Source organism: Mauremys mutica, chromosome 3, assembly GCF_020497125.1.
Source record: "Mauremys mutica isolate MM-2020 ecotype Southern chromosome 3, ASM2049712v1, whole genome shotgun sequence".
Lineage (NCBI taxonomy): Eukaryota > Metazoa > Chordata > Testudines > Geoemydidae > Mauremys > Mauremys mutica.
In genome coordinates, this window is record NC_059074.1 from 163,748,012 (window position 1) to 163,770,151 (window position 22,140).

The following is a 22,140-nucleotide window of genomic DNA, read 5'->3' on the forward strand; positions in this document are numbered from 1 at the left end:
TTGTAGCATGGCATTCCATATTGAACTGGTAGCACTGATTCTCTGGAGGTGTCCACAATAATCTGCGTGTGTTGGAGGAATTATAATACATTAGAAGACCTTGAATGAAAAAAGTTGTATACTCTGTTACACTAGACAGGCTGCCATGCTGACTTTGAAGATAAGCAAATTTAGGGCCTGATTCCGGGGGGGGGGTCCAATTACCCTACACTCACCATGAAGTTAAGTTATTATTTATTTGCTAATCACTGACTGCATGAGTGACACTATACAAGACACAAAGGAAGACAGAGATGATCCTATGATAGGATCTGGTCAAGGTATAAGCTGATGTGTGACTAACTCAGTCTGGAAGGGACTCTTCACTATAGCACGCGGAATACTTAACTACCTTTTTGCATGTCCTAGCCACTAGACTACATTTTAGTCCCTTTTACTTTTTCTGAATTCCTACATATATCTTCTTTGCAGTAGTATTGTAACCTTATCAGAATCAAGAAATACAGGCCTTTCTACTTGCAAGTATTATTCCATTGCTATGGAGCTCTGCTTTACTGGATTATGGCACCTGACTGGGGCAATAAGGAGTCATGTCCTCACTGAAAGAGGGCTGAAATTTCCCATACTGGGTGTCTGCATTAGGCCCATAATTTTTTTTTTCAATTTCAGCCAGAATGATTCCGCTGTTTTTTGAGAACAAGGCTAATAACAAATATACTGTTTTGCCCATGTTAAAAAAATTCTAGTGACCTTTTATTTGGAAAGCTAGAGTGACCCATGCTTTGGAGCAGGGACCTGGGTTTTGGCAGGGAATTGGCTGTTGTCAGACCAACTTATCAGACTTTGAAAAATTGCCGTTTGCATACTCAATAGAGACTAAGATTTTGTATCAGCTCAATTCCTCGAAGATTCTGTCCACAATGGGCAGACTCCAGCCTAGGGCTAAGCAGGACTTTGCCTGAAATTGCAATTCTGGACTGCTGCAGGCCATGCTGGGACTGGGCAACTCAACTGAGAGCAGGAGACTGTTTCTTGTGCTATCAGTGACTCTGTTGCTGGGTTCAGTCCGCAAAAGAGGAAGGTGCCTGATCTGAATGCAGAGGGGACAAGAGCCAGACCCCTGGGAGGAGTAGATTGGGAGAAGAAACCTGGGAGGGGGGCAGAGAAGACTTGACTGGAGGCTGGCAGAAGGGAAGAGGGATATTGGAACTGGGAGTTGGGTGTGAGGAGACTATGGCTGGCTGGGCAATGAGACTAGGACTGGAAGAGATGATGAAGCGATACTGGGAGTCGGTATGTGGGTAGAGTCTGAGACTGGATGAACAGCCAAGGGAGACTGGGACTGAGAATTGTTGAGGTGGGAGGTGAGACATAGGCAACAGGATGGAACATTTTAACAGAATTAGGGAAGACGGGGTTAATTAAGTACTACTTATTGTAAGGCTTAAAATACTTGTACCTTTTCAAGCACCACTCTGCATTGTTGATATGTTGAAGATTGCTTCATTCTGATTTTCCTCCAGCATTCCAAATGATTAATAGGGAACTCTGCACATCTGTGTTCAAGCTGATGTCATTAGGTCTATTCACAAATTTGCTGGATCCAGGAATTATGATAAAATGATGACAAATTAGAGCAAAGACTTGTTTTGACTAATGAATTGGGTCAAGATGAGCTAGATATTTTGAGCTAGCTGACTTCATGTAATGCATTTTCCCAGAAAACTATCCCCAGAGAAAGTAAGGGGATCAGATGTGTATCAGCTTGAGCATATTTTTCCATCCGTGTGCACAGACTGAGCCAAGCTCTGAAAGGTACTTGTCTGCACCTAGTCCTGTCAGACAGAAATGACACCCAACATGATTTACTGACATCAGTACTATCTGGAGAAAGGACTTTCTGTCTATAATTAGCAGTCGTCGTCACTAAGCTGTGTCCAGTTTTGGGCACACACTTTAAAAAGGATGAGAACAAATTGGAGAGACTCCAGAGGAGAGTAGTAAAAATAAGAGGTTTAGAAAACATGTCCTGTGAGGAAAGGGTGAAAGATTCGTGCATGTTTACTCTAGAGAAGAGAAGCTGAGAAGAGTTGTCAAACTTGTTAAGGGCTGTTATAAAGAGGACAGTGATAAATTGTTCTCCATGTCCACCAAGGATTGAACAAGAAGTAATCAGCTTAGTTTGCAGTGTGGGAGATTTAGGTTAGATATTGGGGAAAACTTTGTAACTATAAGAATAGTTAAGCACTAGAACATGTTATCCTAAGGAGGTTGTAGAATCCCTGTCGTTGGTGCTTCTAAGAAAAGATTAGACTAATAACCCTGACGAGACCATTTGATTTGAGAAATCCTAGATGTGGGACAAACACTCAAAATTCAGGATGCGAGAAAAATAGTAGCTCAGGGAGCCTGATGCAATGTGGATTCATGCCTCCTCATCATTTCAATTTCTTGATTCTAGTATATCTGCTATCAATAGAGTGTAATCCCAGGTAGTTCCAGATTTGTGTGTGTGTGTGGTTCAGGGCTAGAAGTGGGTCTATGATGAGGACCATCCTTTGTAAAGAGAGACGTGAGAGGTGTGCTAGCTCTGACAAATAAAAAGGAGTGGCAGCCTAAGTATCACAAAGAGACTGAAAGATTCAGCCCATTTTAATCCCCTATTTTTTGCAACTCCCTTGTAACTGTCCTTAGGTAATTCTTGATTTTGAAAATTCATTCCATAAATAATCTTGCAGAAAAGCAACTCATGGTAAAATATACAGTAATGGAAACTTCCAGGATCTGATTGGCTAAAATTTATCAAGAAAATAATTTAAAATATTTTACGTTCTATTCCAGTGTCTTGCCATTGGTACCCGATTCTCTTTAAGCTTCTCTCTAGGGTGAACCACAAATATTTGTAACCTGGCACAAATGTTTAGAATATATCTTAAGTATTTTTTCCCAAAAGTGGACACTGCAGTGTTTAGGAATAGGGTAATAGCCCTTTAAACAGATGTTTGTGTGCATAAATCTTCCAGTCGTCATAATGTCATACAATTCAGCCAGCAGTGGATCATATTTAGTTTTGTGTTGTACCATGGCATTTGTCATTGGCATAGTTACATTTTGCAAAGGTAAAACAGCTAGAAGCAAAGGCCTTTCTGAAATTAGAGCTCCTATTCCATACATGTGCAGCTAGATCCCAGATAATGATTTACTAGCTACATATAAGTTTGCAAGGCCTAGCTATATGCATACTGCTGTTCTGACATATTTCTGGCAGCTTCTAGAACAGAATACACAGAGGTCTCACACCTATTAAGAGGAATACTACACTATTTCTATACACTGCAGACACTCAGTATGTTCTATGGCACAGATGATTTGTGATATAGTTGTCTCTAAAAGACGCAGTCTACACTAGAGCTTGAATGATGTCCAAGACTTAAATAACTAAGTCACTGTTGCCCAAAAACTGTCTCCAGTGTCAAATGTCAACATCCTGGACCCCTCCCATTAAGGCTTCAGTTGGGAGCGTGGGACAGACAACACTTGTTGCTTTGGTGCATTACCTTTTCCTGCTTGTTGACAATAAAAATGCATCCATTCACATTCTGCTGGACCTCTCAAGCATTTAATTCAATTGATAACTAAACACACTTGTCCTGTCCCCAAGAAACTGCAGAAGTGATGGTAATACCCTGAAATACCTTGTTAAGTAAACCCAGAATTGTTAAGGTCAAAAGCCCTAACTTACGAGGTTTTGCAAGGTTGAGTCCCCATCCTGTTCAATACCTATATAAACGTGTCTAGAAAGCTAGTAAGGCAAAACAGGCTGCAATGCCAGCAGCATGTGGACAACACCCAGCTCCACATCTCTCTCATAGCAAACATTAATGGCACACTCTCCAAGCTTTCCAAAAGTGACTGGCTGAAGAGCAGGTGACTGAAGTTGAACCTTGACAAGACTGAGAGCATGCTGGTAGGAAGAAGGAAGTGCTTTGAAGAATTCACCTCTATTTCAGCCCTCACTGTTGAAGTAATCTATACTCGTATGGTTAGATTGAACTGCTTGGGGGGCCCTTGGGGGCTGTTTTAGGCTGCACTGTGCTAAGGTACCCAAATAGCCATTGTGCAAAGAACACCCACTTCATCTGTGACTAGCCAGAGGAATGGGCTGTATTCTATCAGATACTGATCAGGCCACAGTGACCTACGTGTTCATAACCTCAGGGTGGCCTACTGAAAATTTCAGTATCTAGGAATGAAGCTCAATGGCCTGAGGAAGCTACAGCTGCTTCATAAAACAGCAGTTCATCTGCTCACTAACACTGGTTTTTTTAGGAAAGCATCCTCCAAATTTGCTGCTTCCTGTGCTGGCTTCCCATTCAATGCATAGTCTAGTTCAAGGTCATCATACTGATTTTAAAATCCCTGCGTGGTATTGGCTCTGGATATGTGAGAGATTACCTTTCCTACTGCAATGATGACCTCACATGACAGTTTCATTCCACAGGAAAAAAGAATCTGTTGACAAATGGGAAAACTCACAGAAGAAAGAACCAAAGAAGTTTTGGACAAAGACAATAGAACCCTGTCAGATGGGTCATCATATTCAGAACTAAACGCATCTTAACTTTCCTGCAATAACCTTCTCAAACTCAACAACCCCCCTCTCTTAATACGTTTGTTTGTTTCTACCAACAGAGAGAGAGAAATGTTTGTTTACTGGGCCAAATTCAGACTCTTTTTATGCATACAATTACTTAATTGAAATTAATGAAACTGCACTTCCTCAAATTAAGTTTGAATTTTATCCATTTTTCTTTGGCAGTAGATGCTTTCTCATACCATTTAGCTTTTTCCTATTCTCTTGCTCTTCATGTTCATGGTGCGTTGCTTAGCTTATGTATGTCTCAATACCAGCTCCTTTTACTTTTTGTGCTTGTTTTCATTGTGGTGGTGTAACTAAAAAACACAAGAACGGCCATACTGGATCAGGCCAAATGTCCATCTAGCCCAGTATTCTGTCTTCTGACAGTAGCCAATGCCAGGTGCCCTAGAGGGAATGAAAAGAACAGGTAATCATAAAGTGATCCATCCCCTGTCACACATTAATTGGATCATTTCTGAGTAATTAGAATGTCATTGTCCAAAATACCATCCATTAGTTATCTGTAAGAAATCCAATTTTTATTTTTGTTTTTGATGAACCAATAGCCACATTAAATCTTCTCCTTGAAGTTTTGCAGAGTCCTATTAGAAACTTGAGATTGTCCTCATTTCATACTTTTTACAAAGCTTTACAGATGCAATAGCCCAGTTTCAACAGAACTTCAACAGAAATTTTGGGTTCTTTTGGATGAAGGAATACAATTAAAATCATTTGCTTTTGTAAATACTAAATACATTTGAAGAAATAAAAATCTTTTTGATAAGAAAACATTTTGCCACAGGGCACTTATATAAACACTACAACTGGTTCGCTAATATTGCATCAATTTAATATTCCACACTTAATTTGGTAAATACATAAACTATAGAACTGGAGCGATTTTGATTTAATCATCTTTGAAACCACACCAAACTTTCTTAACTTAAATGGACATTAGAAATCACTGGTGAAATATGGACAAATAATTAAGACAAATATAAAACTTAAGGCAATATTTCCAGTTGACAGATGCCTACAAACATTTTTAGTGTTTTAAAATTAATAACATTGTATATCAGTAATGATCTTTTACCATTTTTGTTCTGAACATGAACAGAGTGATTTTGAGTAGTTTGGAATGATGACTAATGTTTATATTTTTGGGCTTGCAAATATTTGTATAAAACGTGTGTAGGGCCAGATTATACCTAGCCTTGTGTTGGTACATTATGGCGGGGGTGGGAGGATGCAAGGGGACCATCTTTAGGTGTCTAAATACCACTGTAATTGTACAAGATTTTAATTTTATAGGCTAAAATATAGCTTTAGAGATCTGGGGACCCTGAAAACCATGGAGGGAGGCATTATACCTATTTATTATGTCTTAAAGCCCCCAAATGCCTAAGCAGGTTAGAGGCCCAATTCCCATTGACCTACTTGGGCATTTTTGCAAATCCCACCAGAGACCTATCTGTATCTTTAGGTCCCTATGTGCCTTTGTAAATCTTGCCCTAAGTCTGAGCTAAGTTTCCTAGCAGTTTTTATTGTGTTATATTTTATATCCCCCTTGAACTTAATTCTTGTGAAAAGTTATAGCATGAAGATTTTGAGTGGTTTTTGCTTGCCAAACATTTTTTAAAAGTCTATGTGCCAACGTGTTCAACAGTGAAAAAAGGAAAAGCATAAAATGCAATATGAATATGTATCTTGTAGAGATATAAAGCAAGAAACGTTCTTTTCTTTTTTTAATTTTAGTGTGAGCGCTGTTTGCCATTATATCATGACAAGCCTTTTCGTCCAGGTGACCAAGTCCAAGCTTATAATTGTAAACCTTGTCAGTGCTATGGCCATGCAGTAAGCTGCCACTATGACATGGCAATGGATTCTTTTCCTAACAAACACTATAGAGGAGGTGGCGGAGTATGTGATAACTGTCAACATAACACCACAGGTAATTTAATAAGCAACATCAAAATATGTAGGGTCATTTTGGAGAGAGTCAGTCATAAAACCCAAATGGTTCTGAGGCTCAACAATGATGAAGAGAAAAATTTTTTTTTTAAGTACAGCCCCTGTGTACTTCAGTCGCTAGAATTATGTAAACAGCTAAGATAGAAAAATGGCGTCACTACAATGCAATATAATTTTGTATAGAATCTTCCATGTAAATTATATCCCAGCATACTTTATTATAGCATGAACATCAACATCTGCTGCAGTTAAACTTGCAAAATGGTTTCCATTATACATGATGTACCATGTTTCTATCAGGACCATCAAATTGGTCTAACCAGGTAACATAACAAACATAGATTTTTGGTAAAATATCAGATTCCTCTTTAATGAGTAAAAATTTGCTGACTCCATATGTAGAGGATTTGCATACTTATTTCGGTGTTCTTGGCTTTCTCTATGGAAGAAGAAAGTTTGAGGTTCAACAGTAAGTTGTCCAAAAAAATGTATAGACATTCACATAGCATAGCTTTATAGAAGTGTGGTATTATATAACAGATGGAAGTTTAATGGAGTAAAACACAGTTTGTAACAGGTTCATTGTTTCATATGCTCTGGATCACTAAATTGGCAGGTAGAGATGAAAGGTGCATTAAAATGGACGTCCTGAAAATTATAGAATTCTCTCAAAGGAATAGAGTCTTTAATTTTGAATTATACAGCTAATTTTAATGAATTGGAAGCCATAATGCATAACCTTTCCCTCATGCAGGAAGAAACTGTGAGCTGTGTAAGGATTTCCATTACCGGCAAGCAGGTGCAGATCTTTCAGCTGTCGATGTTTGTAAAACCTGTGACTGCTACACAGCAGGCACCAAAAATAATAGCCTCCTGTGTGATAAGGTAAGTGACCTCAAGACAAAATATCAGAAAATGTTCTATCTGCTTGTTGGCGTATCAGTAACATTAATTACAAGATGTGCTTAAATGGATACTGCTTTATATAAGTCGCTGGAGTTCCTTGTTTACAAAATGGTGGCTGATTCATACTGAAGACTGGAAGGCTAACAAGACTTCATAAGCAATCTGAGAATGATGTTAGGTGCAGAGCTTTTTCCTGCAATCAGGAATGAATATAAAATATACAGGTACTAATTTTCAGAAATAAATATGGTTTTGAGTGCCCAACGTGAGCACTGTCCCTCTTAAAATCTAGGCTTTTTAAGGTGTCTCTGGTGGTGCACTCAAAAAATTGATGCACCAAAAATTACTGGTTAATTTTGAAAATGTAGACACAGTCCAAATTAAGCTAAAATTTAATTAGCTTACCTCCTGAAATATAGACAAAGATTGATCTCCATCTAAGTCACCATGCTCATCTTGTTTTGAAAAATAAAAAGGAAAAAAGGGCATTAGCTATTCTTCTTGAGGCTTTGGATCTCATTTACAAGAAAGGCATATAGTCTGCTAATAAATCTTACTGTGTCTTTCAAAGTGCCTACTGAGTGCCTGTTAAAATGGTGCTCAGTCACAGTGTAAGAATGATAAATCATGGGATTGAATCCAGCAACATGTTATAAAATGCTGGGTTTGTGGTGTTTTCTTGCTCACTTTATTTTCCATATGCAGGTGTGAGGAAAAAACACAAGTGGCATTCAAGACTTGCATATGTGTTGCATTGAAAAATGCATTGACACAACTTTTTATCACATTGTACCACTATTCTGACCCTGAACTGGCTCTGATAGGCAGTTTTGTAGAGGCTTTTTTTCCCTCTTTCTCCAAAAGTAATTTTAAAATCTGGAACCATTTCATAGAATCATAGAATATCAGGGTTGGAAGGAACCTCAGGAGGTCATCTAGTCCAACCCCCTGCTCAAAGCAGGACCAATCCCCAGGACTAAATCATCCCAGCCAGGGCTTTGTCAAGCCTGACCTTAAAAACCTTTAAGGAAGGAGATTCCACCACCTCCCTAAGTAACCCATTCCAGTGCTTCACTACTCTCCTAATGAAAAAGGTTTTCTTAATATCCAACCTAAACCTCCCCCATTGCAACTTGAGACCATTACTCCTTGTTCTGTCATCTGGTACCACTGCGAACAGTGTAGATCCATCCTCTTTGGAAATCCCCTCTCATTCTTGTCTTCTGCAGACTAAATAATCCCAGTTCCCTCAGCCTCTCCTCATAAATCATGTGCTCCAGCCCACTAATCATTTTTGTTGCCCTCCGCTGGACTCTTTCCAATTTTTCCACATCCTTCTTGTAGGATTTCCTCAGTATATTTCAACATATGTTCTTATTTCTCTTCCATTGAGGGTTAGCAACTTCTTTCAAAAGTTCTTCATACAATAATCCATTGTGACATTTGTCCTATAATTTGTTTTACTTTTGTTTATTTTACTTAGATTGTAAGATATTTCTGGTAGTGTTTTCTTTGTAGCCTTGATCCTACAAATGACCCCGTGGGTATGGACCACCATGTGACTTCATCTGCTTGTGCAGAGCTCACTGCAGTGCTGGTGCCTATGTTTGTAAAGCAATGTGTAAAGTTAGAGCCCTATATATTAATAATGATAATACCCAATAGCCACAAGCAGAACAGACTCTGATATCCATCTTCTGAGGATGTTGTTTCTTAACCACAGTACAGAAATGAAAATCCTTTAAAACTCTAGAAACAACATTAGGACCTCACACTGTTGTAAGGCACAAAAGCAAGGAGGAAACAAAAGAGAAATTAGACGCTAGTTTTAACATTCGCTGTTGCTGATGATTTGTTACTCTAGTCTAACAGTAACTCAGGGTAATAATTAAAGGTGGTAAAATAAATTAAAAAATTAACTGATGCAACATCATCATCGTCATTGTGATCCCTTGAAGTCGAGGATGATCTCTTTCACAGGTTTTATTTTTCATGGGTCCTTTGGTGACTGAGGAGTCCAGTTCTTGAGCCACAGATGTTGCAGGTGGTGTTGGAAGACAGGATTGGGCCACGATTGCTATGTAACAGTTGTCTTCCCTTTTTTTTTTTCCTGGTGTTTTTCTGTGACTAGGGCAAGGCGATTTCCCTCAAAAGTGGATGCTCCCTCTCTGACAGGTCTTTGCCAGTTATCCCTATCCTGGGCTGCTGTCTCCCAGTGTGTGATACCCAGGCCGCATCTCTTAATATTTATCTTGAGGGTGTCTTTAAAGTGTTTCTTTTGGCCTCCCCATTTCCTTTCTCCTTTGGTGAGTTGGGCATACAGCAGTTGTTTTGGTAAGCGTACATCAGGCATGCGCACACAGTGCCTGCTCCATCTCAGCTGGTCCTGGATAATCAGGGCCTCAACACTGAAGATGTTGGCCTCTGTGAGTACACTGACGTTAGTGCGGCAACTCTCCCACTTTATGCTGAGGATCTTCCAAAGAAGGTGCTGGTGCTGGTTTTTCAGGTGTTTTCTGCAGGTCACCCAAGTCTCACAGCTGTAGAGGAGAGTTGGGATTACAACTGATTTATATACTAAAAGTCCAGTGTGTGTTCTGATGTTGTGATTGTTGAACACCTGGTGAGAGAGTCTGCCAAAGGCAAGGCTGGTGCAGCGGATTCTTTGTTGATTCTCAACATCTACGTCTGCCCTCTGAGAGATGATTGCCAAGATAGGCAAAGTATTCTACATTTTTCCAGTTCTTCTTTGTCAATGTAGAACTTCCTTGCTGGGTCTGATGATTAACTGGGGACTGGCTGGTGGAGAACTTTTGTTTTGACGATCTTCAGAGTTAGCTCTAGGCTTTTGTAAGCTTCAGAGAAACAATTAAGGGCTGTTTGAAGATCCTCCCTTGAGTGTGCACAGTCATCTCTGTAGTGGAGTTCGGTTATTGTTGCTGATATTACTTTAGTTCTGGCACAGAGACGAGAAAGGTTGAAGAGGTTGCCGTCAGTCTGATATTGGATGCCAGTGCCCTGCAGTAGATGGTCTTGGGTTAATGTTTTCATAGCTGCTGAGAAAAGGGTGGGTGCCAGTACACAACCTTATTTTACACCAGTTTGGATGACAAAGGGCTCAGTGGTAGAGCCACTGCACAGGATGGAGGCAGTCATCTGGTCGTGGAGGAATCTTACAATGGTGATAAATGGGCTCGGGCAGCCAAACTTTGACATGATTTTCCACAGAGCCTCGTGGTTGACAGAATCAAAAGCTTTGGTCAGATCTATAAAGGCCATATACAGCTCCTGCTAGTGTTCTTGACATTTTTCCTAGATCTGCCTGGCTGTGAAAATCATGTCTGAGGTGCCTCGTGATGGTCTGAAGCCACACTGGGACTCTGGAAGTACTTCCTCTGCAAGAGGGAGCAGGCGATTCAGTAAGATTCTACCAAGAATCTTCCCAGATGGAGAGGAAGGAGGGCAATGCCTTGATAGTTGCCACAGTCGGCCCTGTCTCCCTTTTTGAAAATACAACACAGTAATGAGAGAGGCTGAGGCATGAGCTTGAAGCTGTGATTATAAAAAAGAAAAAGAAAAAAGGGAAAAATGGGGGAGACTGAGCTGCTCAAAAAGACATCAGTAGACTGCTGCAATAGAAGCAAGACAGAGAGAAATGATTAAGAGGCATTAAAAATAGATTAATAAGGCTGTAGACTAAGGGCTGAAATGAATTACATGAAATAGAAAGGCATCACTGGAGGAAGTGTTTCCAGGTCTGACCCGTGGAAGATGGAATCATAAGGAATAAGGACCCTACTCATGAAAATTAATTGTCACATCACAATGATAATTTTCAAGGAAATACACTAAAAACGATATAGAATACACTTTCACTGCATAATTTACCATTTCCTGCAATTCATCAATGCTTTTTTCTTCTGCACAGAACTAGTTATCTGTCATCAAGCTCTAAAGAACTGAGGAATTCCAAAAGGGAACATTTGAATTACCCCAAAGCATATACTCATCATGTACAAAAATATGCATAGATAAAATTAACAGGAGGGGCAAAAGAGTAATCAGTACACTACTGCTGCTCCCAAAACTTCATTGAAATGAACATGGAAACTGTATTTCTGCTCTGCTTATCTATTTCACTCTGCTCTTGATGGGAAATGTGAATTGACGTGTTGTATTTTTACTTGAAAGGGTTAATGAAGACAAAGGAGGGCTAATTAACCCAATAGGACACAGCAGAGAGGAATCAGGTGGCTAAGCAATCCCCTGACTGAGGTAGCCCAACGGAGGAGGAACAGCTGTGCTGGACTTACAAAGGCAGGAAATTGGCAGCAGAAGGGAGCTGCTGGGAAAGTCTGCAGTCACTCCCTGGGAGAATAGAGGTGTGTTTGGGCTGACAAACCCAGAGAGTGGGGAATCAAGGAAGGTAGGAAAGGGCTCAGGGAAAGGCAGTAAGGTCTAGAAGGCAACAGACCTTGGCTGCTGACTAGAGGGTCCCTGAGCTGGAACCCAGAGCAGAAGATGGGCCCAGATTCCCCTGCCAGCCACTGAAGGAGTGGCACCTATGGCAGCGAATGGGAAGACTGCCTACGACTGCTGAAGGAAGACTGTTACCCTGGAAGGGGAAAATATGTAGAGTGATCTGGCTGGGAAGCTGAGTCACAAAGAGGCAGCAGCAGCTTGTGGAGTGAGAGAGGTGGAGAGATGGCGTGCAACTGCAGGAAGGGTGGTCGACCTGGTGAGCTATTCCCCAGAACAACCCAGAGGAGGTGCCACCCTAGCGGTGAGTGGAGCACCCTGTCACAGTACCTTTATTTACATTTTATTTACACTTTATGTACATTGATGTACAGATTTAAACATAAAAGCTGTATTTTTGCCTTGCAAACCACAGCTGTGTTAGTGGAAATTTGGAGGAGAAGCTTACCCAATGGCAGTGGCTGAGACACTTTGCTGTGGAGAGAATGTTTCAAGGGAAACAGGTTCATGCAGGAGCCAGCAGCTACACCCTTTTAAAGCATCTACCTGTGCCCACTCTTGACCAGCAGTCAGTCTAGAAGAGATGCGGAGAAATCCACAACTCATTTAGAGTATCTGGTGCCACTGGTAATGCTATAACTTCCCCCTTGTACTCAGAAAGCCCAAAGTGCGTTCTTTTAGATGTTGTGTGAAGAGGGAGATTGAAGGAAGAAAGGGCTTCCATCTTCACTCTCCCAGCCTGCATGCACATGTGAGAGCTTCCAAAGTAAATCCCTACTATAGTATTTCCTATAACATCTGGAGTTGGAGATTCATCTCTTCTGGCCCTCTTTCTGTCCCTCCCTTACCCCATAGCCATTTCCCTGGCTTGTTTTCATCTAACCCACTTGACAATCTGCTTACCTGTTCCAGCACATGCAGCAGTTTGCAGTCCTTTTCCTGTTCCCATTGAAGTACAAGTATTGTACATCTCTTCTAGCCTTCCATGTGTAACGGAATGGAAGAATTTTCCCTCTCACATTTATCTTCAATGATACTTGCTTCCAGGAAACTTTGGAAGTGCTGCAACAACCTCTTTCCATTCTCTGTTAATTTCCCTTCTCAACTAAGGGAGTCAGGTGGCTTTATTGTCTCCATTTTTGCTTATTTGTGACACCATGTAATAAGTGTGTCACATGCACTAGCCATGATAAGAGACTGCTTTTTATTACACATGCCGGGGCCAGGGTTACAAAAGCTTATATTCCTGTCACATTGTAGGGGTCAGTATCCAGTCCAGTGCCATATATTACAAAGTAACACTGGCAGGGTGATGTGGGAAAATTTCACTCCTTTAGCAAGGCTGTACCCGGAGGCCTGATCCTGCACCACTAAGTCAACGGAGTGAGGATGCCTAGGCATGTTAATCTGGCTTCTTTCATGAGCATTAATTTCAGGTCAGAACAATTTTTGGATAGGCCCCTCAAGCAAAAATTTGAAGTGTGGTCTCCTTTCTACCATCATACTTTTTATCCCGCCTCCTTGTCCCTGTATCCCTTCTCTTCTATTATCATTGCCTCCCGGGTGCAGGCCTAAATTCTCAGTCACACTTGGGCTTATTTATGCAGCCAGTGAAGCATAAAGGGGTATTACTGTTACTAAGACTTCAGGCCACCATCTCTGTTTTGTCTCTAGCCTGGTCTACACTAGGCGTTTAAATCGGTTTTAGGAGCGTAAAACTGATTTAACGCCACAACCGTCCACACTAGGAGGCACCTTATATCGATTTTAATGGCTCTTTAAACCGGTTTCTGTACTCCTCCCTAACGAGAGGAGTAGCGCTAGTATCGGTATAACCATATCAGATTAGGGTTAGTGTGGCCGCTGATCGACGGTATTGGCCTCCGGGCGGTATCCCACAGTGCACCACTGACCGCTCTGGACAGCAATCTGAACTCGGATGCAGTGGCCAGGTAGACAGGAAAAGCCCCGCGAACTTTTGAATATTTCCTGTTTGCCCAGCATGGAGCTCCGATCAGCACGTGTGGCGATGCAGTTAAAAATCAAAATAAAGAAGGAGCTCCCGCATGAACCATGCGGACGTGATCGCTGTAAGGGCAGGCAAATCTGTTCTATCAGCGCTCCGTTACAGAAGACGAAATTCACAATCATTTTTTTAAAATCTCCAGACAGACGCCATAGCAGGGGCTCAGCGCACTGCTGCGTGACAAGCGTAACGGAAAGCCAAAGAATCAAATGGACGCTCATGGACTGGAGGACTCAAGCTATCCCACAGTTCCTGCAGTCTCCGAAAAGCATTTGCATTCTTGGCTGAGCTCCAAATGCTTCTAGGGTCAAACACCGTGTCCGCGGTGGGTCAGGGCATAGCTCGGCAATTTACGCACCCCCCCACCCACCCCCAGAAGTGAAAGGGAAAACAATCCTCTCTTGACTCTTTTACATGTCACCCTATCTTTACTGAATGCTGCAGATAGACGCGATGCTGCAGCCGTCAACACTAACATCCTCACTCCCCCCCCCGCCATGGGTGGCTGATGGTGCAATACGACTGATACCCGTCCTCGTCATCAGTCTATTGGCACATGGGGCAGTGCAAAAGGGCTGGTAACCATGCCGACTAGCATCAGTGAGGTCAATCAAGGGCGCCTGGCCCTAATTTTTCCTTGTAGATGGTGCAGTATGGCTGGTAACCATCCTCATAATAGCAACAGGGGGCTGAGCTCCATCAATTGCCCCTGGACTAGCAGAGGGATGCTGGGCTCCTCTTCTCCACACTCCTTACTGTCCTGTCTGGACTATCATAGCAGCTGGAAGCTGCCTTCCACTCATTTCTCACTAACAAGTCACTGTGTCTTATTCCTGCATTCTTTATTAATTCATCACACAAGTGGGGGTGCAATGCTATGGTAGCCCAGGAAGGCTGGGGGAAGAACGGAATCAACAGGTGGGGTTGTTGCAGGAGCACCTCCTGTGAATAGCATACAGCTCATAATTTCTGTGGGATCTGACACAGAGCAGCTGTGCTCTCTGGCTCTATGATACAGTGGTTCTCTAGTACACTTGCCCATATTCTAGGCAGGACTGATTCTATTTTTAGATACCAAAAAGGAGGGATTGACTCAGGGAGTCATTCCCAATTTTGGCTTTTGTGCCCCTGGCTGATCGGCCAGGGGCACTTATGACAGCAGCAAATGGCACAGTGCAAAAGGACTGGTAACCATGACCATCTTATTACCAATTTATGGTATGGTAGATGGTGCAGTATGGCTGATAACCATCTCTGCTGTCATGCAAAAGCAAAAGCATGCTTCTGTGTAGCGCTGCTGAATCACCTCTGTGAGCGGCATCTATTACACATACGGTGACAGTCACAAAAGGCAAAATAGGCTCAATGATTGCCATGCTATGGCATCTGCCAGGGCAATCCAGGGAAAAAAGCCGCGAAATGCTTGTCTGCCGTTGCTTTCCCAGAGGAAGGAGTGACTGACGACATTTACCCAGAACCACCCTCGACAATGATTTTTGCCCCATCAGGCACTGGGATCTCAACCCGGAAGTTCCAAGGGGTGGGGGAGGCTGCGGGAACTATGGGATAGCTACGGAATAGCTACCCACAGTGCAACGCTCCAGAAATCAACACTAGCCTCGAACCGTGGACGCACACCACCGATTTAATGTGTTTAGTGTGGCCGCGCGCACTCGCTTTTATAAAATCTGTTTTACAAAACCGGTTTATGCAAATTCGGAATAGTCCCGTAGTGTAGACGTACCCTCTGCCCCATCAACAGGTCACTAAATACACTTGCAAGATATGAAGCCACATACCCCAGTACTCTGTCAGACCTTTAGATACACACTACATAACTTTGAGAGTTGCTGGACATTTGAGAGTTGCAGGACATTTGATATTAAGGCCACTTATTTAAGGGCCTAACTATAGACTTAAAAGCCTAACTTTAGGCACCCATTTTTGGAAACCTTGTTTATATGTATTTAATTACATCTTTTTCTTTAGTTTAAATTTAATCTCATTTAAATAAAATGCATGTCAGCTCCTAAGTGCCTAAACCACTTTTGAAAATGAGGTGCCATGACAAAGACCCTTTGGCAAAGGGTCCCCTCTTCTTTACAAACAACTCTTGTCTCAGACCTGACAAACTCATTAGATCAAACGTGTCTTTCCGGGTCTGTATCCATAAGGAGTATCATGTAAGATATCTACAGAAAGCTCATAACATATCAAGATATATAATCATTGTGAGACGTATGTACAGGTAATATTTAAGGACCAGTGTAACTATACTGAAAGTATGCTTTATGGACTTTGAGTAAAAGTTGATCACCAGGGGATAATATATTTCGGTGATGGCCCATTCAAGCAGGGGGGAGTTGTCACCTCAGCCTGGTTAGCCAGTGGTGTAATGCAAAGCTTGATTGTCTAGTCTTGCTCTGTCTCAATACTTTCAATGGAAAACCATCCAAGGGAACTGCAAACAATTGAAAACACTTGGAGGGAAAAGGGGGACGTTACAACAGACAGGAGATCACCCTGTCTGTGAATAAAGACAAAAGACTGATTCAGTATATGGGAGGGTGGAGGGAAGATCCTTTGGATTCTTTCACTGAGGAGACTTCTTGGGGACTGAGGATATTATGAAAAACAGGATTCCTGGTTCCCATGAAGCCTGCTAGCTCTGCAACAGACTGAATGCTGGGCGGAAAACCTACTTTAATAGATAGGAAAGGTAACTATGAATGTGTAGAGCCAGCTTTTGTGGGATTATGATTTTTTTTGGTATTGTAGTCATTTATTTCCACCACTCTTTCTTGTTTTTAGTTAACTTTCCTTTGTTAAGTAAACCTGCTTTTTATTTCTTATAAGTGCTCACAAGTGCTGTGTGGTTTACCAGAGCAGTGGTTTAAGGTGAAACTGGTAAATTAGAGGTACGCTGCACCTTTGGGGGCAGAGGATTTGGGATTTCTCTGAGTAACCAGTATAAGGAGCTGGATATCACAGGGGAATGCTTCAAAGCGGAGTGCCCCAGGGGTTGGTCTTGGGGCTGGTTTTGTTCAACATCTTTATCAATAATCTGAATGATGGGAGGAGAGGTAGATACACTGGAGGGTAGGGATAGGGTCCAGAGTGACCTAGACAAATTGGAGGATTGGGCCAAAAGAAATCTGATGAGGTTCAACAAGGACAAGTGCAGAATCCTGCACTTAGGAAGGAAGAATCCCATGCACTGCTACAGGCTGGGGACCGATTGGCTAAGCAGCAGTTCTGCAGAAAAGGACCTGGGGATTACAGTGGATGAGAAGCTGGATATGAGTCAGCAGTGTGGATATGAGTCAGTTGCGAAGGCGGCCAACGGCATATTGGGCTGTATTAGTAGGAGCATTGCCAGCAGATTGAGGGAAGTTATTATTCCCCTCTATTCGGCACTGGTGAGGCCACAATTGGAGTATTGTGTCCAGTTTTGGTCCCCTCACTATAGAAGGAGGTGGACAAATTGGAGAGAATCCAGCGGAGGGCAACAAAAATGATTAGGGGGCTGGGGCACATGATTTACGAAGAGAGGCTGAGGGAACTGGGGTTATTTAGTCTGCAGAAGAGTGAGGGGGATTTGATAGCAGTCTTCAACTACATGAAAAGGGGTTCCAAAGAGGATGGAGCTAGGCTGTTTCCAGTGGTGTCAGATGACAGAACAAGAAGCAATAGTCTCAGGTTGCAGTGTGGGAGACCTAGGTTGGATATTAGGAAACACTATTTCACTAGGAGGGTGGTGAAGCACTGGAATGGGTTACTTAGGGAGGTGGTGGAATCTCCACCATTAGAGGTTTTTAAGGCCTGGCTTGACAAAGCCCTGGCTGGGATGATTTAGTTGGTGTTGGTCCTGCTTTGAGCAGGGGATTGGACTAGATGACCTCCTGAGGTCTGTTTCAACCCTAATGTTCTATGATTCAAAGGGACGTGAGGACTGTGGTTCACCTATTGTTAACCTGCAAGGCAAAGCCCAGAGAAGAGTGCTTGAGTGACTGAAATGCTGGAGGTGTTAGGGAGCTGGTAGCCAGCTAGGCACAGGCAAGACCCCCTCACACTGGAGGCAGGGGGTAACAAAGTGACTCTCAGTCCTGGGTGCCCTGAGAACTGTCCCAGGCACTTTGGAAAATTTTATTGTAAATGATCTAAAAGATCTTTTCCGTCTTTAATTTTTATGATTCAATGACTGTTTTGACAAACACAAGAATAGCACCATGTATAATTTTGCCATTCAGTAAGCATTTGTAAAAATGGTATAATATATTGAAAGATTCCACAAGCACCTTTCACAAATTATGGCTCATAATTTCAGGGTGAAATATATCCAAGCAGCAAGAAAAATATTTCAAAAATTTACTACTTTGAGAACTCGTGATGGCTATTAATTCCCTTTAAAAGACATTCAAGTATGCAATGCTAAGAACTGTATATGGAGATTTCTTTACTGTATTGCTGTCTTGGGCATTCAAAGGATCAAGGGTAAATGTATTTCAGTTCTACTATATAGCAGACTTTAGAACTTTACCTTGCCGTATGTTCCTTAGAGATTGTTCAGGATACATTTTGGAGCACTTCTTCTGAACTATATACATTATTTAAAAGCACCATGAAAATCTATCTGATGGATAAGACACAGGAATTATTTAAAAATATATATGTATATAAATATTTTTTGTCATAAACCAGTGTGACTTTTTTCTTTCTTTCTCAAACATATTCAATATATCTGACTAGTTTGATAAATAGCACCAATTGAACACATTGAAACTATAAGATGCATTATGATGTACATTATTCACCTCATATTTTTCCATCCATGACATTCATGAATGACAGAATCCCTCAAAATTCTGTGATGTCATGGAAAAACCATCTTACAAAAGCAGCTTATCTATTTATCCTCACTGTTTAGTTGTATCAGGTCCTAGGTGACCAAAGAGAAGTTGTAAAGGAGTGATGTACAGAATGGAATAAAGAGGAAAAAGAAATGATGCAGAAATTAACCAATGCACAACCAAGACCAATTAAGGGAGAACATGTATCAAAACCATTAAAATTGCATAATATTCAATTCATTATTGAACATTGTGGGTTTTTAATTACACAAGGATCAAGCATTTTGATCTGACGAATCAGCTGTTGAGGGAGTAAACAATATAAGATGGGAGGTTGATCTCTGCTAAGAGATGTTAGAAGCCGAGGAGATAACAGAAATTACTGGATACATCTTATATGAACTCTGGTCTAAAACGCACATGCATAGCAAGATTATTTTGAAAACTGATATTCTCCAGTGGGCAGGGTATACTTGGGGAGAGGGACGAGAACATCCATTGAGATGAATAGGTCAGTTTACACCTCTGAGCTATTTTGTCTGTCAGGCTATGTTCATTTCCTTGGCATGTTCCTGATTCATCTGAGAACATCTTATTGAAAGAATGAGCCATTTCACACCTCTGTAATCCTCCTATGCTGGAGAAGGTTGTGCAGAGACCCTTCCCCCTACACTAACCCCTGAAGTACAGTCTGGGACCTTGCTGCCTTCAGCTGGTAGATATATGCCTCACAGCCTATCAGTTACCACTTGCCTTCCTTCCTGTAGCCCTACTGGAGGCATGGAGAGGCCAGAAGAAGGGCAGAGCTCCTAACTGAGTGGCAGTGAGTTGTTTCCAAGGAATCTTTTGTGCCCCCTAATCACATCCTCTCACTAATAACATTCCTCAAAAACAAAGAAAATTCACTTCTGAGAAATGTTAACTCTGAGTTAAAGTTGACCAGCAGTGCCTCTCATCCTTCCAGAACATCTATACTTAAACCTCTGAAAACCAGGGAATAGAGTTAAGGCAAAACAAGCTTGAATCTCTGAAAGCCAGGAAATATTGGGTACGCACCAGCCCTTTAATGCATTGTTAACTCTACTTTCTTTGAGCAAAACCCCCATATGCCAGTAACATATTACTCATGGAGATGCTACAGAAGACTCAAGTAGCAGACCACATTAAACATGGTAGTACAAAATCCAACACCCTTTTGCCGACAAAATTTGAGTTTAGATCAGGCATAGTGAATAGGAACTACCTACATCTGGCTTACACTCAAACACCAAGCCTGCTCCACACAAACCACCCTAGGCTTCCAAAATGTTATCACCCATTCACTGTTGTTCTGTGGCTTCCTTCTGAGACATTGCCTTCACTTACTACTCACTTAGCCAAGGAGACCAGTGTCATGCATGCCACTAGACTGCTGACCTTCCCCAATGGCAAAAAGAAACCTGATGCTCACATTCTTATTTCAGTAAGGGTAAGCATGAGAAAAAACTATTTCCAGAGGCTCTTCCCAGCTCCAGAGGGGCTGAGTTAAGGTTGTTTTGCAGGGCTGGTATATACCTTAACTCTGTATTTACTGGTTTTCAGAGGTTTAAGTGTAGATGCATTTGATGTTCTGGAAGGATAAGAGATACTGCTTGTCAGGATCATGACCAGGATGTGGGTGTTCAGGCTTAATGGTCAGAGCCATGGGGGTGGCCAGGCCTGGGGTTTAAAGCAGAGATGAGCTAGAGTCAAGAATCAGGACCACAGAACACTTGGGAGTAACTGAGATTAGAGCCAAAGGCAGAGACAGGGATCAGAAACCGAATGCCAGAGGCAATGGGCTAGCAAAAGATGTAGTCAGGAAGTGGAGCCGGGGTTACAACCAGGGGTGTCATGGATGGGTAACGGCAGGAGCAGGGTGGCCAGGTAGGCACAGGCTGGATGAAAGTAAGAGCAGGTGCAGGAAACAGGATTAAGCAGCTGCGGCAGGGAACATGTTGAACAGCCAGTGAGCGCTGGGTACTGCTGGGTCAAGCAGTAGTTTAGCTCCACCAGTCAGGAAGTGCAGTCCATCTGACAGCCCCTGTCAGGGTCAGCTATGCTCGATATGTTGCTAGGAGACTTACAGTGCTGAAGCTGACTCCTGACCCTGCTGGTCAGCCTTAACTCTGTGTTAACACAATTTTTGGGTAATAAATTATGTATTCAAGGCAAATAGGGGCTAAAACAGATCTTCCATTGCTTTTTGAGGTGGTGGGGAGCAGAAAAGTATATTGTCATCTGATCTTTTCTTGGTAAGACTCAATCAAAACACTTAAAGATGTTTTAGAAATACATGGACATTTGCAATAGTGCCTTCTCAATCAAACTGGAGGCTTGTCTTATCTACAAACATGTCTTCCCTCTTCACCTATTTCATAACGTTACAAATCAGGGTGGGAGACAGTATGTCAGTGGGTGACGACAGAGGCCTTCTGCAGGCACATACCCATACTTCTGATCCTATAATACCCAACCTGATGAGGCTTCCTCTACTGTTAAATATATTCATTTAAAATCCCAGTTTCCATTACCTCTTGTTTAGCTACTGAGATAGATTATTACTGTTTTAACTGGTTTCCTGGCTTTAATCTCCTGTATTGATTACAAAGTGTAGGATAACTTTGAAAGGTAGTGCCACTGTAGGAGGAAGAGATCTTTATAATCTGATCTCTAGTGGATCATATTGACTGGTCTAGAGAGAACTTAAATTACACCTAATGTTCAGCCAATATTCCCTTTCTTGGAGTGCCTGTATTTTCTGTTATGGACTCTCTCTCCTTGCTAAAGGTGAGTTCTTCAGTGTACGTTTTCTGCCACTGAATTTTGAGAGCACTGCGTCACCTCTTGGCACTCTGTACTACCTGGCACGTCAATGACACTTAAATCTTGTCGGTGGTACTGGTGCTCCTTCCCATTCCTGGCACTCACTACCCTGAAAATTTCACTAGTCTGCATATGGGGCTCCTCTGTAATTGATACATCTTGAGGAGGTTTTGCTGTACATTTATTTCATGCAGTATCCTTGATTTCTAATCATGTATTTTTCCCCCTGTAAAATTTGGTAATCTACAATAGGTGTCTCTGTCATCAATACAAAGAAATTCTACTGTATAATATAATGCAAGATTTTCTTTTGGAATGTGCTTGGATATAACCTTCAGGCACAGTTTTTGCATCCAATATTTACTATCAGGCCTAGAGATGCTGTATTTTCTCTCACTCAGGTTAATGATCCTTAGATCTACACT

At 41.8% G+C, this 22,140-nt stretch overlaps 1 protein-coding gene across 1 annotated transcript in view; it reads left to right on the forward strand.

Moving 5' to 3' along the window:
• Positions 1-22,140, forward strand: part of USH2A (usherin) — a 624,012-nt gene that overhangs the window by 108,053 nt on the left and 493,819 nt on the right. Inside the window, exons 11-12 of the mRNA XM_045011456.1 lie at positions 6,395-6,590; positions 7,365-7,495. Coding sequence (XP_044867391.1) covers positions 6,395-6,590; positions 7,365-7,495 — 327 coding nt within the window. The remainder of the gene's footprint in view (positions 1-6,394; positions 6,591-7,364; positions 7,496-22,140) is intronic.